The sequence below is a fragment of the Pseudopipra pipra genome, chromosome 4 (genome assembly GCF_036250125.1).
Source record: "Pseudopipra pipra isolate bDixPip1 chromosome 4, bDixPip1.hap1, whole genome shotgun sequence".
In the NCBI taxonomy this organism is placed as follows: domain Eukaryota; kingdom Metazoa; phylum Chordata; class Aves; order Passeriformes; family Pipridae; genus Pseudopipra; species Pseudopipra pipra.
Genome location: NC_087552.1, coordinates 6,860,095 through 6,874,942, shown reverse-complemented (window position 1 = coordinate 6,874,942; position 14,848 = coordinate 6,860,095). Strand labels below are relative to the sequence as shown.

The 14,848-nt window shown below is 43.3% G+C and overlaps 1 protein-coding gene across 1 annotated transcript; it reads right to left on the bottom strand.

The window, feature by feature from the left end:
* Positions 1-224: 224 nt before the first annotated feature.
* Positions 225-12,525, bottom strand: LOC135413209 (uncharacterized). Its single transcript, XM_064652553.1, is given in 8 exon segments — positions 225-334; positions 1,684-1,750; positions 2,936-3,216; positions 9,698-10,612; positions 10,615-10,909; positions 10,912-10,977; positions 11,469-12,393; positions 12,395-12,525. Coding segments are annotated over 8 exon segments (2,790 nt in total).
* Between the last annotated feature and the right edge of the window lie 2,323 nt (positions 12,526-14,848).

The window sequence follows — 14,848 nt, the reverse complement described above, 5'->3', positions numbered from 1 at the left end:
CCAACAGATCAATGGCAATCCAATAAATGTGAATTACTTGAGGTTAACAGGAATTGCAGCTTTGATCCAGCTGCCTAGACAAAACCCAAAGCAAAACAGGAACCAAGGGACATCTCAGCCTCTGAGAAAAGGGGTTGATCTTGTACCAGAGTTCTTCCCTGAATAGAATATAGATTTAGCTATAGATTCAAAAAAGGTTTGAAGCAGGAGGGGTATCTGATGCTTTATGTTTCTAACTCCTGAGACAATTTCATGCGTCTCTGCCTGCAAGATTTTGGATGCACATCTGAGCACTGTGTCTGGAAGTTCTGAGGCTCTTTGTAACCCTGAGAACCTAGAGAATAAAGGAAGGAAACAACATATATTTCTTCAATGAAGTGGCTAAATAGTACTTGTGAGTCATGATATGAAAGGAAATAATTTGAATTAGGTGAGATGTGCATAGCAGTGTATTGGAAAGAAAGTCTCCTCATTTTCATCAGCTAATAATCAAAACAATTTGACACCACTTCCAAAGGAAGCCAAAAATATGGAATAAATTATTTAGAGAAGAATACAGCAAAATGATGTATCTGCTTGTATTTTGCATCTTAAGGTAAACTGTACTTTTTTGTTCCCAAATGGTTATCCAAGGCAAATATATTGACCCAGAAAAAAAGAGCAGGACCTCTGAGTGATGTAAACACCCATATATGTGGAAATATGTAATTTTTTTTAGTCACATACTTAGTTACTGCGCTAATTCTGGTGCTTAGCAATTATATTGTGCAATTGAAGAGCAAAAGAAATGTTGTTGTCATTTACATGAAGTAAAAGTCAAAATGATCATGACTTCTTCAATGCGATATTTGGCAGACATTTTGACCTTGCTCTTACTGATACCAGGTCTCAATGTCAATGGCAACATTGTGCAAATAACGGATTTTAAATATGAATTAGTTTTATATTCAAAGCGGTGTCACCTGCCAAGTCCGAGGTTGAAAAAATCCTAGACATAATTTTTTCTGAGTAAAAAGAAAGCATCTTAAACTATGTTGTGACCTAGTAACTTATAAGATGTCAGAATTCTATTTTGTCATACTTGGCAAAGACCTCTTCAGACGTAGACCAAACAAAGAAAGCTTCAGCCCTAAAAATCTTTTGCCAAAATTATGAATTAGAATTGGATTTTTTATAAATATGTATAGTTGTGTGAACATTGTATTATTGCTATTTCTTTATTAGTAATTATTAATCTTTTTTGCTTGTTCCTTATTCAGTTGTCTGCAAAGACATTTGCTAAATGAATATGGACTTCGAATGGAGGAGGAGAGATGGGTTATGTGTTACTGCTAATTTAAAATGACACACTGCAGACAAAATACCATCAGTGTAAAGATACATTTCATATTCCTTTAGGGAACTGAACACAGCCCTCAAAGTTCAGTTACTTTTATTGCCAGTCCATATAATATACTTGGTGGTTGCTGAGTCTACACTTTTTCTTTTCCTAAATTGTGGGCCATAATGTGAAATATTTTTGTACATGTTAAATACCTACGACAAAAGGCAAGAATCTATGTACAGCAACAGCCTTGTATTATATAATATTGCAAATCGTAGGAATGGGGGAAATTTTGTAATGAAGAGCAAAGAATCTCTTCTTTTTGCAGAATATCAGATCTAATTTCCTTATGAAATTACCTGAATCAGCAAATGGGACACCAAAGTTCTTTATCCACAGAACAGAAATGACATGGCAGTCAAAACACTAGTATGGAAATAGAAATTAGAAAGTGTTTAACAGGAGATTGTTTGAACACATTGAATGCAATATAGAGAATATATATATAAAAAGAATATATATGATGAGTAACAAGATGGCATTTTTCAAACACATTAAGAGGAAGATCAAGGACAGAGCTGGTCTACTGCTCAAAGAGGAAGAAAAGATAAAATGGTTAATTAATTTGATGAAGTTTTGCTTCAGTCTTCACTAAGAGGATAAGAAATCTCATCATCATGGCTAGGCTTCACGAATGAAGATTTGGGAAAGGCTCAATCCACATTTGTTACAAGCATGCTGGTGGCTAATGAGGCCGATACGAGATAGACATGTCCAATTGCAAAAGGCACAGCAGAAAGACTCCTTAGATGGTATATTCTGCAAGACACGATTCTTTCTGTGTTGTCTTTTCTCCTCGAGACTGATCCTGCGTGCGTTCTCAAAGGAAGCAGCAGCGTTATAAATGGCTTGTCTCCAGACCTCCCAATTGGAGGCCAGAGTAGACAAGTTATGTTGATCAATATGGCCAAGGCTGAGATGTTGTTTCAGGGAGTCCTTGTATCTTTTCTTCAGGGCTCCTCTCTTGTGGCAGCTGGTGGCAAGTTCACCATAAAGCAAGATCATAGGGAGGTGGTGATCTTTCATCCTTGAGACGTGACCTGCCCAACGCAGTTGTGTTCTCAGCAACATGGCCTCAGTACTTGTGATTGCTGCTTGTTCTAGAACAGATGTAGAATCTATGGAATGGTTTTTGAGCCTAGTTTGAAGGTTTGCCTGGAATCTATCTCTTACTGTGGCTGACTGGAGATTGTTAACTTGGAGTCTTCTCCTTGGGATACTACCCCTTTTAAGTTTGAACTTAAGATTGAAGTTGAGTTTACATCACACAAGTCGATGGTCTGTTTGGCATTCTGCGCTGGGCATCACGCGGGTATGGTGGACATCGTGGACATCTCTCCGTCGCACCAAGACATAATCGATGAGGTGCCAATGCTTCGATCTGGGGTGCATCCAGGTTGTCTTCAGACTATCTTTCTGCTGAAAGATAGTATTAGTGATGGTGAGCTGTTGCTCTGCACAGAATTCTAGCAGAAGTCGACCATTATCGTTGCAGTTTCCAACACCATGCTTGCCTAATACTCCTTTCCAGGCTTCAAAATTCTTGCCTACTCTGGCGTTGAAATCACCAAGGATAATGATCTTATCATCTGCAGGCACCTTTTGAGTAAGGCGGCACAGGTCGGTGTAAAATTTATCTTTTTCAGCAGGGTCAGCTTGGAGAGTTGGGGCATATATACTAAAGAGGACAATGTGTTGCTTGTTGTGGAGTGGAAGGTGTAGGGAGATAATGCTGTCGGAGTGACCTGTCAGCAGATTTTCAAGTTTAGGAACAATGGAGTTTTTGATCATGAAGCCGACTCCTGAGAGGTGTTTTTCAGTTCTGGGCTTACCTGACCAAAAGAGTGTATAACCGGCACCATGTTCTCTGAGGCTGCCTTCTTCATGAAGGCGAACTTCACTGAGAGCGGCAATGTTGATGTTGAGACGAGCCAGTTCATGGGCGATTAGGGCATACTGACGCTCAGGACGTCCGCCATCTGCAGAATCGAGCATGGTTCTGATGTTCCAACATGCTAGAGTTAATTTAGGTACACCTTTGGAGGCAGGTGCGTGCCTTTGTCTCTTGATCTTTGTGTGACTGCATTGGAAGAAGATGCCCTTTGGCCTGTGGTTAACCAACGGGGTGAAGGTGGAGATAAACTTTGTTTAGGCCACCTTTTCTAGGCCCCTCTCCGAGTGGAGCAAGCAGTGCTGTCCTTGGAAAGGCTGCTTGGTCGTTCAGGGTGCTGCCCAAGAGACTGCCATCTCCAGTCAGTCTCAAATGACCAATATCCTGAACCGCCTGCATGCAGGGTTGGGTCTGTGGCTTCCAGTGCACCTTTCACCTGCCGTTTTGACCCTCGCCCGTCGCTACAGGGCTTTGTGAATGTGGGTAAAGCCTTTGAGCCTGCGCAGTGGATTTTTTAGGTGAGACGCAGCATGCGCGAAACTGGGCCCACTCGCCAGGGCTGAGCGAGCTTGGATGGTGGCAGTGAGGTCCTCAGGATGTAGGTGTGATTAGAGTGACCTTTTCTTAGATGGATGACCTTACAGGGCTAAGTGAGCTCCATCTGCCCCGGTTTGGAATTAGAGTTGTCCTTCTCCTAGGATGACTGCCAGAAGGCTAGCGGGCTTATCCTGCCCTTGGATGTATTGTGTCTGACCCTGTGTTTTTGACCTGTCTGGCATGGGAGACCCTGCCAAGGCATGTACCATCGCCAGCATAGCTTGCAACCACGAAGGGGTACACAGGCTTCTTTCCACTAAAGCGGTTTCACCGCCATTCACCCCCCTACTTTTCTGCCGCCCATCTAAGCACAATCTCTGGGAAATACCCAGGAACATTCCTTTGTCCTGACCATCCATTCAGGACACAGTAAATATATCCAAAACATACCGAACCTGGGCAGTAGCCGCAGATGAGCCAAAAACAAACTGTTCCAGTCCCCGCACCCACCCGGGGCTCGGGTACTTCCCAAGGCCCCAGCCCGGTCGAGACCCCCCAACCCTCCATACGAACCCACTATCCACTCTAACCTTCTCCTCCCCCCACCGTGTTACCACAGATCTACCCACGCACTGCTCACCCACGACACACCATACACTCCATACGGGACTGCCCCACCTGGCCTCCCACCAGCCCGAGGGCCCCCATGGCCCACCCGACATCCCACCCCTCACCCAAACCGGACCGCCGAACCTCTGTGTGCTCCAAGGTTCTCCCTCTTCTCTCCCTGATAAGAAATCTAGTATGGTATCAAAAGCAAAGAGAGAAGTTCTGATGTTAGAGAAGGAAGGAAGAAATAAAAAAAGGAAAAGATGGCTGATATTGAAATTAGATTGATTTTCAAATCATCTGGGAGTGCCAGACTTCCTCCATGAGCACTTAGGTAACTCAAGGAGAAGTGTCAGCATCAACAGTGGTTGGCTCTGAGAGCTTGCAGAGGATGAGTGGGATTCAGAAGACTTCTGAAAGACCACCACAATTCATAAATTCATGAGTTGCTGCTGACTTCTCTGCCTTATTCTCAGCTGTAATGGGTATTCTGACATCTCTCCAGGCTGTTTCTTTAGCAAGCTTTTCCCCCTCTTTTGCAAATAAAGTGGGTTTTGGTTTCCAGCCAGCCCTTCTCACTGCCTCTGGAATAACCCACTTGCACTTGCCTGGTTGAGCTTGATGGGAGTCAACTACACTTCATTACCTCTGCTCAGAAAAATTCACCAAATTCCAGGCCATTGTTTGCCTTGGCAGAGAGTTTTTTATGGGAGTGGTAGTTCGAGCAGCACCAATCCTAAGGACAACAACCCTCATGTACAGTCAGTCACATTTCACAAGCAGCCAAAGAAAATAATTGTAATTTACTTGAAATGGTTGATCGGTAGCATGTAGATTTACTTCCAAATAGCCATTTGACTGTTTCTCTGCAATGGACAGTACATTTATCTGGGAAAACAAATATGGAGGGTAAAAAACATAATAATGATTTATTTTTCTTTGTTTGCACAAAGCAGAATCCCACTCACTTAATATATTCCTCTTGATACTTCAGGAATGCCCTGTGTGTATATTAATTGAGAGGAGTATTTTTTACAATTCATCATTCCATCAGTGTATCCTGTTAATTTAGAGTAACAGTCGATTTATAAGATATTTTTCTTAATATCCTCGTCTTCTGACTTTTGGTTTTCCTCGTACCTGCTGTACACCTGCTTATGGCAAAATTGAGCTGTATTTTAACTTTTGCTCCTTTCCTGAGGTGCATTAGGAAGAGCATTGCCAGCAGGTCAAGAGAGGTGATCCTGTCCCACTGCTCGGCCCTAGTGAGGTACATCTGGAGTGCTGTGTCCAGTTCTGGGCTCCTCAGTGCAAAAGAGACATGGAGCTCCTGGAGCAGATCCAGAGGAGGGTGACAAAGACGATGAAGGGACTTGAGCATCTCTCTTACGAGGACAGGCTGAGGGAGCTGGGCCTGTTCAGCCTTGAGAAGAGACAACTGAGAGGGAACCTCATCCTTTTCTATAAGTAGCTGAAGAGAGGGTGTCAGGGGATGGAGCCAGGCTCTTCTTGCTGGTGCTGAGCAATAGGACAAGAGGCAATGGGCAGAACCTGATGCACAGGAAGTTCCACCTGAACATGAGGAAGAACTTTACTGTGCAGGTGACCACGCACTGGAACAGATTGCCCAGAGAAATTGTGGAGTCTCCCTTACTGTATATATTCAAGAACCATCTGGACACAATCTTGTGCCATGTGCTCTAGGATGACCCTGTTTGAGCAGGGAGATTTGACCAGATGACTCACTGTGGTCCCTTGCAACCTGACCCATTCTGTGATTCTGTGAAAAATGATGACATTTTTGATATAACACATAATTAATACATTTTACTAATGCCAAAAATGAGCATTATGGTTAATAAGTATTGCAGCTATAGTAAATAACGTGAACTGTAAAACCATCATTATATATTTGAAAACTAATGATTCAGAAGAAGATGAAAGTCATGTTTGCAAATCAATAGTGATATCACAGAGGGTAAAATTTATGCAGCAGTTTATATTATTGTGCTTTGGGGCACAAGGCAGGCACTGGCTGGTGGCTGGCTCTTCTAAGGATGACTTAGAACTAGCTTGACTTAATTTCTGCTAAGACGTTTTAGGACAGTGTTTGGGATAAAACTGAGCCCTGCTTTCATTCATATACTGTTTCTACAGTATATCCCTGCCAGAAAACGGCTTGGAAAAGAAAAGATCCCTGATGAACTCTACATAGTAGTGCAAAATGATGGAAGAAGCTTTGCCTTATAGAGACCAGAATTTAGAAAGAGTGAAGTAGGTCCATTCATTTTATCATGATCCTTCAGTACAATCAATATTCTGCTTTTTCCTTTGTGCATCTGTTTAAAATGTTCTTTGGACTCTGATGTATGATGGCAGGTTTCAACCCAGACTAACACCAACACAATTCTTAAATGAAAAATTCTACAGGTTATGAGCCATATACGTGCATGCTTATAGCACTGATGGTCAAACCATATACAGATTTCCTGTTTCTTTTGCCCTGTTCCTTCCTGACATTTTAAATAATTATTTTCCAAAATATATATTTGGAGTCACCTGCTTGTTGAAGTTTTTCTTCCTTGCTTATTCTGGATAATGGCAGTCCATTAAACTATCCTTCTATTCCCTTCCATATGGAGACGGTTGGCTCTTGAGCAACTGACATAGCTGAAGTGGGGAAGAGGTGGTGAAATTAATCTAATCTTCATATTTTATGGAGAAAAAAAAGGAGATAGTAAGGAAAATGCCATTACAACAGTATGTTTTGTCTATTTTTATTGTCTTTTGAACACATGCTCTTAAAAATGCTGATAAATAGAATTGATTTTAGTATTTTTTGCGAATAGTTCAAACTAAAAATATAGGAATTGTTGTTAGCTGTGTGTCATTAGTAAAATTTCCACATCCTGTGTTCATGTGTCCTTTTCTAATGTATTTTGTCTGCTATGGTAATGTATTCTGTCTCTGGTAAATAGCTCTGGAGCAGGAGTTCTAAGTACCTGTGGTTTGCTCTGATGGAGCATTTCAATACTTAAAAAATGAGTTTTAGATGCTTGCTTTTTGATTTGACTGTGTTATGCCTCTGAGCATTTTGAATAGATGCATCCTACAAGTCTTCATTCTGTAAGCCTTGTGCAAGGCAGGATGCTTTTAATATCTTTGTTAATGATGTAGACAAAGAGATCAAGTGCACCCTGAGCAACCTGGTCTGGTGGAATTTGTCCCTTGCTCGTGGCAAGGGGTTTGAAGCTAGATAATCTTTAAGGTCCTTTCCAATCCATTTCATAATTTTGTGATTGTTGGAGTCAGGTATTTGTGAGATACTATTTCTGATAATTCAGTGAGGTGAGTCTGTGTGTGTGGAGGGATAGGTGAAAAAAGTCAGTGAAGTTAAATAAAGCACATATTTAACCAAGACATATTAATCATCAGTTAAGTTGCTCTCTGTTTTATTGGCCACCATGTATCTAAAACACACTCCAGCAACTGAATCTGGGTTGTTTGATGGTTTCTCCTATTGTGATGATTAAATGATTAATTGTTTAAAATGATTAATTTCTTCTTGTGGCTTGATTTAAAGGTAGACTTTGGCTTCAAAATTAGTCCCATATGTTTTGAAATTTGAGCCTGAAAGCTGGTTGAAAGCCCATGTAAATTTTGTACCAAGTTGCTCACCTTTGACATGGAGAGGCCACAGAGTGAATCAAACAGTGCTGAAATGTGGCTGCATGTGACACAAGTCACTGTACTGTAATTCTAAGTTATGAGACTCTATGAAAAACAATGTGGCCTACACTTAGTGTGCCTAATCTAACTTTGTTCCCCAAAACAGGTCTTTAAACTTAGAACTTTGCTGTTCATAAATAACGTACAGATTCTTAATATAAGCAGAGGCAAATGCATGATACACAGCATATGTTATATTACACACAGCTCTTTTACTGCTGCTGTTAATGTTGCCTAATAAGTATTTATAAGACAGTCTAATAAAGGGAAACATTTTTCATTAATCTAAATGCTTGCTTTTTAAACAACTGATGTTCCAGTCCTTAATGTTGTATCCTTTCCTTTTCTGGTACTTAATATGTGTTAGCCACCTAAATGGAATAGTGTCTGTTTACTTTAAGATAAGCTTATGCTACACTGTTATATATTTTCTTGTCATTACAACATGAGTATTTTGTTTTTTATCTGATGTAATAGAATTATTATTAGTAGTAGAAGAAAAAGCTTTTAATTAGAAACATTTCCTGTACTATTGATATGTAAGAAGTAATTTAGGTAACTGCTCTATGCAAATTCAGAAGAAAATTAAAGTAGGAATAAAATGAAGAAGGAACTGAAGAACAACACTCACCTATGTAGTAAGGTTTATGGCATCATCCTCCAGAAAAGAGTAAAAGGGTATCACGTCAGCCTGAGTTCTCTCATTTAACTGAGCAGTTCAATGCCAGTGACACGACTCAGAGAGTAACATTAAGATCCACAGAGACTACTGGAGGACAGGTGAACATGCCTTATGTTGTAAAATTTCACTATAAAAGAATTTTATTAGTTTTTTAGAGACAAGTTCAAGCTCTTCTTCTTCTTGATTTCTCCTCTTCCTAGGAAATGTATAATGTTTTTGTTTTGTCCGGCGGAAAAAGTAATCATTCAGAAAACAGCATAGAAGAGGGGGTTGAATGTTCATATGACTGAATTTGTAATTTCCTCCTCATCTTTATGAAGTCTGAGAAGGGAAAAATTTCTCTTACTCCTGTTTCTAGAAAGAGCAATATCAGAACACGTATTTTTGTCTTTAAGATACGGATACAGCAAAACGGAAATACATCTGGTGAGACATGGGCTAGACAAACAGCATTTCCTGGACCAGGACTATTAGTACTCACAGATACTTGCATCATGGCCAGGCTTCGCGAACGAAGATTTGGGAAGGCTCTATCCACATTTGCTACAGGCACGTTGGTGGCTTATGAGGCCAATACGTGACAGACATATCCGATTGCAAAAGGCACAGCAGAAAGACTCCTTAGGTGGTGTATTCTGCAATATACGGTTCTTTCTGCGTTGCCTTTTTTCCTTGAGAGTGATCCTGCGTGTATTCTCAAAGGAGACAGCTGCGTTATAGATGGTGTGTCTCCAGGCCTCCCAATTTGAGGCCAGAGTAGACCAGTTGTGGTGATCAATATGGCCAAGGCTGAGATGTTGTTTCAGGGAGTCCTTGTATCTTTTCTTCGGGGCTCCTCTCGTGCGGCAGCCGGGGGCAAGTTCACCATAGAGTAGGATCTTGGGGAGGCAGTGGTCCTTCATCCTTGAGATGTGCCCTGCCCAACGCAGCTGCGTTCTCAGTAACATGGCCTCAATACTTGTGACAGCTGCTTGCTCTAGAACAGATGTGTTGGTCACATAGTCTGACCAGTGGATGTTTAGGATTGTGCGGAGGCAGCGTTGATGGAAGCGTTCTAGGAGACGCAGGTGGTGGCGGTAGATGACCCATGATTCGGAGCCATATAAGAGAGTCGACAACACTATGGCTTTGTAAACACTGATCTTGGTGCTTTTCTTCAAGTGTTTATTACGCCATACTCTTTTGTGGAGTTTTCCAAAAGCACTGTATGCCTTTGCTAACCTGTTGTCTATCTCTCCGTCGATCTTACCATCTGAGGAGATGAGGCTACCTAGGTAATTAAACTGTTGGACTGATTTGAGCTCTGATTGGCCAATGGTGATGTGGGGATGATGGGGGACTTCCTGAGGTGCAGGTTGATGGAGGACCTCTGTCTTCTTTAAGCTGACTTCCAATCCAAAGAGCTCAGCAGCATCTGCGAAGCAGGATGTTAAACGCTGCAGAGCTGCTTCTGTGTGGGCAACAAGGGCGGCGTCATCAGCATAAAGTAGCTCCCGGAGAAGATGGTTTAAGGTCTTAGTGTGGGCCTTCAGTCGCCTTAGATTGAATAGACTTCCATCAGTATGGTATCGAATGTAGATACCGTCCTGATCATCGAGGTCTGCTGTGGCCCTTTGGAGCATCATGCTAAAGAAGACAGTGAATAGGGTAGGAGCGAGAACACAGCCTTGTTTCACTCCATTGGTTATTAGAAAGGGCTCAGAAAGTGTGTTGTCATATCTGACTTGGCCGTGCTGATCCTCATGGAGTGAGATGATCATTTTAAGGAACTTGGGGGGAAACCTAAACGTTCCAAAATCTGCCACAGAGCTTTTCTGCTCACAGTATCAAAAGCCTTGGTGAGGTCGACAAAGGTTACATAGAGACCTTTGTTCTGTTCCCTACACTTCTCTTGCAGTTGTCTGAGAGCAAATACCATGTCTGTGGTGCTCCTGTTGGCTCTGAAACCACACTGACTTTCAGGTAGAATTCCATCTGCTATAGTCGGTATTAGTCTGTTCAAGAGTATTCTTGCCAGGATTTTGCCAGCAATGGAGAGCAGAGTAATACCACGATAGTTTGAGCAATCTGATCTGAAATCTCTGATTTCTTCTTATACAAAGTGATGATGACTGCATCACGAAGGTCTGATGGTAGTTCACCGAGCTCCCAACAGCGCACCACAAACTCGTGAAATTTACCATGGAGTGCAAGGCCCCCATGTTTCCAGATTTCTGGTGAAATTCCATCAACCCCACCTGCCTTGCTGATTTTCACCTGCTGTATGGCCTTGAGGGTTTCTCCTAAAGTGGGAGCAGTATCCAATTCATACTTTACCGGTTGTTGTGTGATGGACTGAATTGCTGAGTCTTGAACTACACAGCTAGTACCGTGTAGTTCTGAAAGTGTTCAGACCATCGATTCAGAATGGAGGTTTTATCTGTTAGAAGCGTTTGCCCATCAGCGCTGAGTAGAGGGCTTTGGACCTGGTATGTAGGCCCGTATGCTGTTTTCAAGGCCTCATAGAATCCTTTGTGATCACCTGTATCTGTGCATAGTTGAGTTTTTTCAGCTAGATCGATCCACCACTTGTTTTGGATGTCACGGAGTTTCTGTTGGAGCTTGCTGCACGCAAGACAAAAGGCTGTTTTTCTTGCGTGACAGGATGGCAGTGCAAGGTGTGCTTGGTGGGCGGTTCTCTTCTTCCTCAGCAAGTCGTGGATTTCTTGGTTGTTTTCGTCAAACCAGTCCTTGTTCTTCTTGAGGGAGAACCCTAAGGATTCTTCAGAAGATTGCAGGATGCTTTTTTTAATGTGGTGCCAGATTGTTTCAGGAGAGGAGTCTGCAGAAACTGTGGGAATGTTTTCGAGCCTAGTTTGAAGGTTTGCCTGGAAACTGTCTCTTACTGTGGCTGATTGGAGATTGTTAACTTGGAGTCTTCTCCTTGGGATGCTGCCCCTTTTTGGTTTGAATTTGAGCTTGAAATTGAGTTTACAGTGCACCAGCCGATGGTCTGTTTGGCATTCTGCGCTGGGCATCACGCGGGTATGGTGGACATCGTGGACATCTCTCCGTCGCACCAAGACATAATCGATGAGGTGCCAATGCTTCGATCTGGGGTGCATCCAGGTTGTCTTCAGACTATCTTTCTGCTGAAAGATAGTATTAGTGATGGTGAGCTGTTGCTCTGCACAGAATTCTAGCAGAAGTCGACCATTATCGTTGCAGTTTCCAACACCATGCTTGCCTAATACTCCTTTCCAGGCTTCAAAATTCTTGCCTACTCTGGCGTTGAAATCACCAAGGATAATGATCTTATCGTCTGCAGGAACCTTTTGGGTAAGGAGGCGCAAGTCAGTGTAAAACTTATCTTTTTCAGCAGGGTCAGCTTGGAGAGTCGGGGCATATATACTAAGGATGACAACGTGTTGCTTGTTGTTTAGTGGAAGGCGTAGGGAGATAATTCGGTCAGAGTGACCTGTTGGCAGATTTTCGAGTTTAGGAACAATGGAGTTTTTGATCATGAAGCTGACTCCTGAGAGGTGTTTTTCAGTTCTGGGCTTACCTGACCAAAAGAGTGTGTTCTCTGAGGCTGCCTTCTTCATGAAGGCGAACTTCACTGAGAGCGGCAATGTCGATGTTGAGACGAGCCAGTTCATGGGCAATTAGGGCATACCGACGCTCAGGATGTCTGCCATCTGCAGAATCGAGCATGGTTCTGATGTTCCAACATGCTAGAGTTAATTTAGGTACACCTTTGGAGGCAGGTGCATGCCTTTGTCTTTTGATCTTTGTGCGACCGCATTGGAAGAAGATGCCCGTTGGCCTGCGGTTAGCCAACCGGGTGAAAGTGGAGATGAGCTTTGTTTAGGCCACCTTTTCTAGGCCCCTCTCCGAGTGGAGCAAGCAGTGCTGTCCTTGGAAAGGCTGCTTGGTCGTTCAGGGTGCTGCCCAAGAGACTGTCATCTCCGGTCAGTCTCAAATGACCAATATCCTGAACCGCCTGCATGCAGGGTTGAGTCTGCGGCTCCCAGTGCATCTTTCACCTGCCGTTTCGACCCTCGCCCATCGCTACAGGACTTTTTGCATGTGGGTAAAGCCTTCAAGCCTGTGCAATGGATTTTTTAGGTGAGATGCAGCCTGCGCGGAACTGAACCCAGCCTTTAATCCTGAGGTTCATCTGCCAGGGCCGAGCGAGCTTGGACGGTGGCAGTGAGGTCCTCAGGATGTAGGTTTGATTAGAATGACCTTCTCTTAGATGGATGGCCTTACAGGGCTGATGAGCTCCATCTGCCCGGGTTTGGGATTAGAGTTGTCCTTCTCCTAGGATGACTGCCAGAAGGCTAACGAGCTCATCCTGCCCACGGATGTATTGTGTCTGACCCTGCTGCTTTGACCTGTCTGGCATGGGCGACCCTACCGAAGGCATGTACCATCGCCAGCATAGCTCGTAACCACACAGGGGCACACAGGCTATGTTCCGGTTAGAACGGTTTGGGAAGTCTTTCATTTCCTACTTTACTATCACCTATTTATATACAGACATAAGAAGATCCCCAGGAACAACGCTTTGTCCTGCCCGCCCTATCAGGATGTAACAGAGTAAAGCAAATATATCCAGAACATGCTGAACCTGGGCAGTAGCCACAGGTGAGCCAAAAAAACAAGCAGACAAACAAACTGACCAACTGTTCTGGCCTCTGTACTAATCCAAGGCTGGGGTGCCTTTCAAAGCCCCAGCTTGTCTGGGACCCCCAACTCTCTAAAGGAATGCCACTATCCACCCAGGCCATATCGTTCCTCCACTGAGTTACCATGCATCTACAGGTGCACTGCACATCTGTGACACTTCCTACAGGAGTACCCCACTCTCCCTCCTGCTAATCAGAGGACCCCATGGCCCACACTATACCTTTCCCTTCACTTCCCCCATCCCCATTGCCCTGTACCCCCTTCCAATCCCCTTAGTCCCCTTCCCCCTTCCCTTTCCCCCAAGCCTGGAACGGCAAACCTCTGTGGGCTCCGAAGCTGCTCCCTCCTCCTCCATGGGTGCGCAGTAACTGCCAGCAGGCTCCCCCACTGTCTCTCTCCGCCCCCGCGCCGTGGTCATGGCTGGATCCCAAACTGCACGCGCAGAGCGCGCGCGCCGCTGCTGGGGCACTCCCGGGGGACCCCCAAGCCACCCTGGACCCCCAGATACTTGCAACAATTGTGATAAACAACAAAGGTATGATAAATATGATAACAAAGAACACTGCTGTAAAGATCAACTTGCAGCCCATCTGTCACAGAATCACGTTTCAAGTGCCAACAAATACTTTTTCCTTCAGTTAGTGAATCTTAAATTTGTTTAGTTTTGTTTGGTTTTTTGTTTGTTTTTTTTCTGCATTTTTTTTTTTTTTTTGCATCATTATGTAGTTGAGTTATGTCTTCTTAACCAGAGGTAATCTGGGGACTCCTGTGATTTGAAGACCACATTTGAGGAAAAAGTCCAGATACACAATGAAGCAGACAGATTTTTTCAAAGCAGGACAAAAGAAACTGGTTCCCTTTGTGTAGTTCTTCAAGGGTGAAATTCACCCTGACCTGAGGTCTTAAGTGGGATTTAAGTGCTGCCTCAGACTTGAACTAATATGCTAGAGAGGTGAAGGGGAGTTTTTTTTTTTTTTTTAAATTAATTTTTATCTTTTCCTGCAAAAAAAGAAAGCAAAAGAAACAATGTATTATAATTATTGTAAATACTGTTGCCGTGGGAGTTAGGTGCTGAAAAAATCTCCCAGAGCAGTTAATTAGGGGTGAGATAAGAAAGGGTTTATTTTGCCAAGGCAAAGATGTTACAAGACCTGCGCAGGCCGTGCCTGAGATGTTACATTTTATAATACCATCCATCCAATCCCAGATGAGTCCACCCTGTGGCCTTTACTCTGGTCCGCCCCGGGTCCACCCCCTGAGAAATGGGTCTGGGGTGCATTTCGGGACCCTCTGTCCATCCCATCTTCATCTTCATCAGAGCACAAAGGGTACATAGTCACCCAGT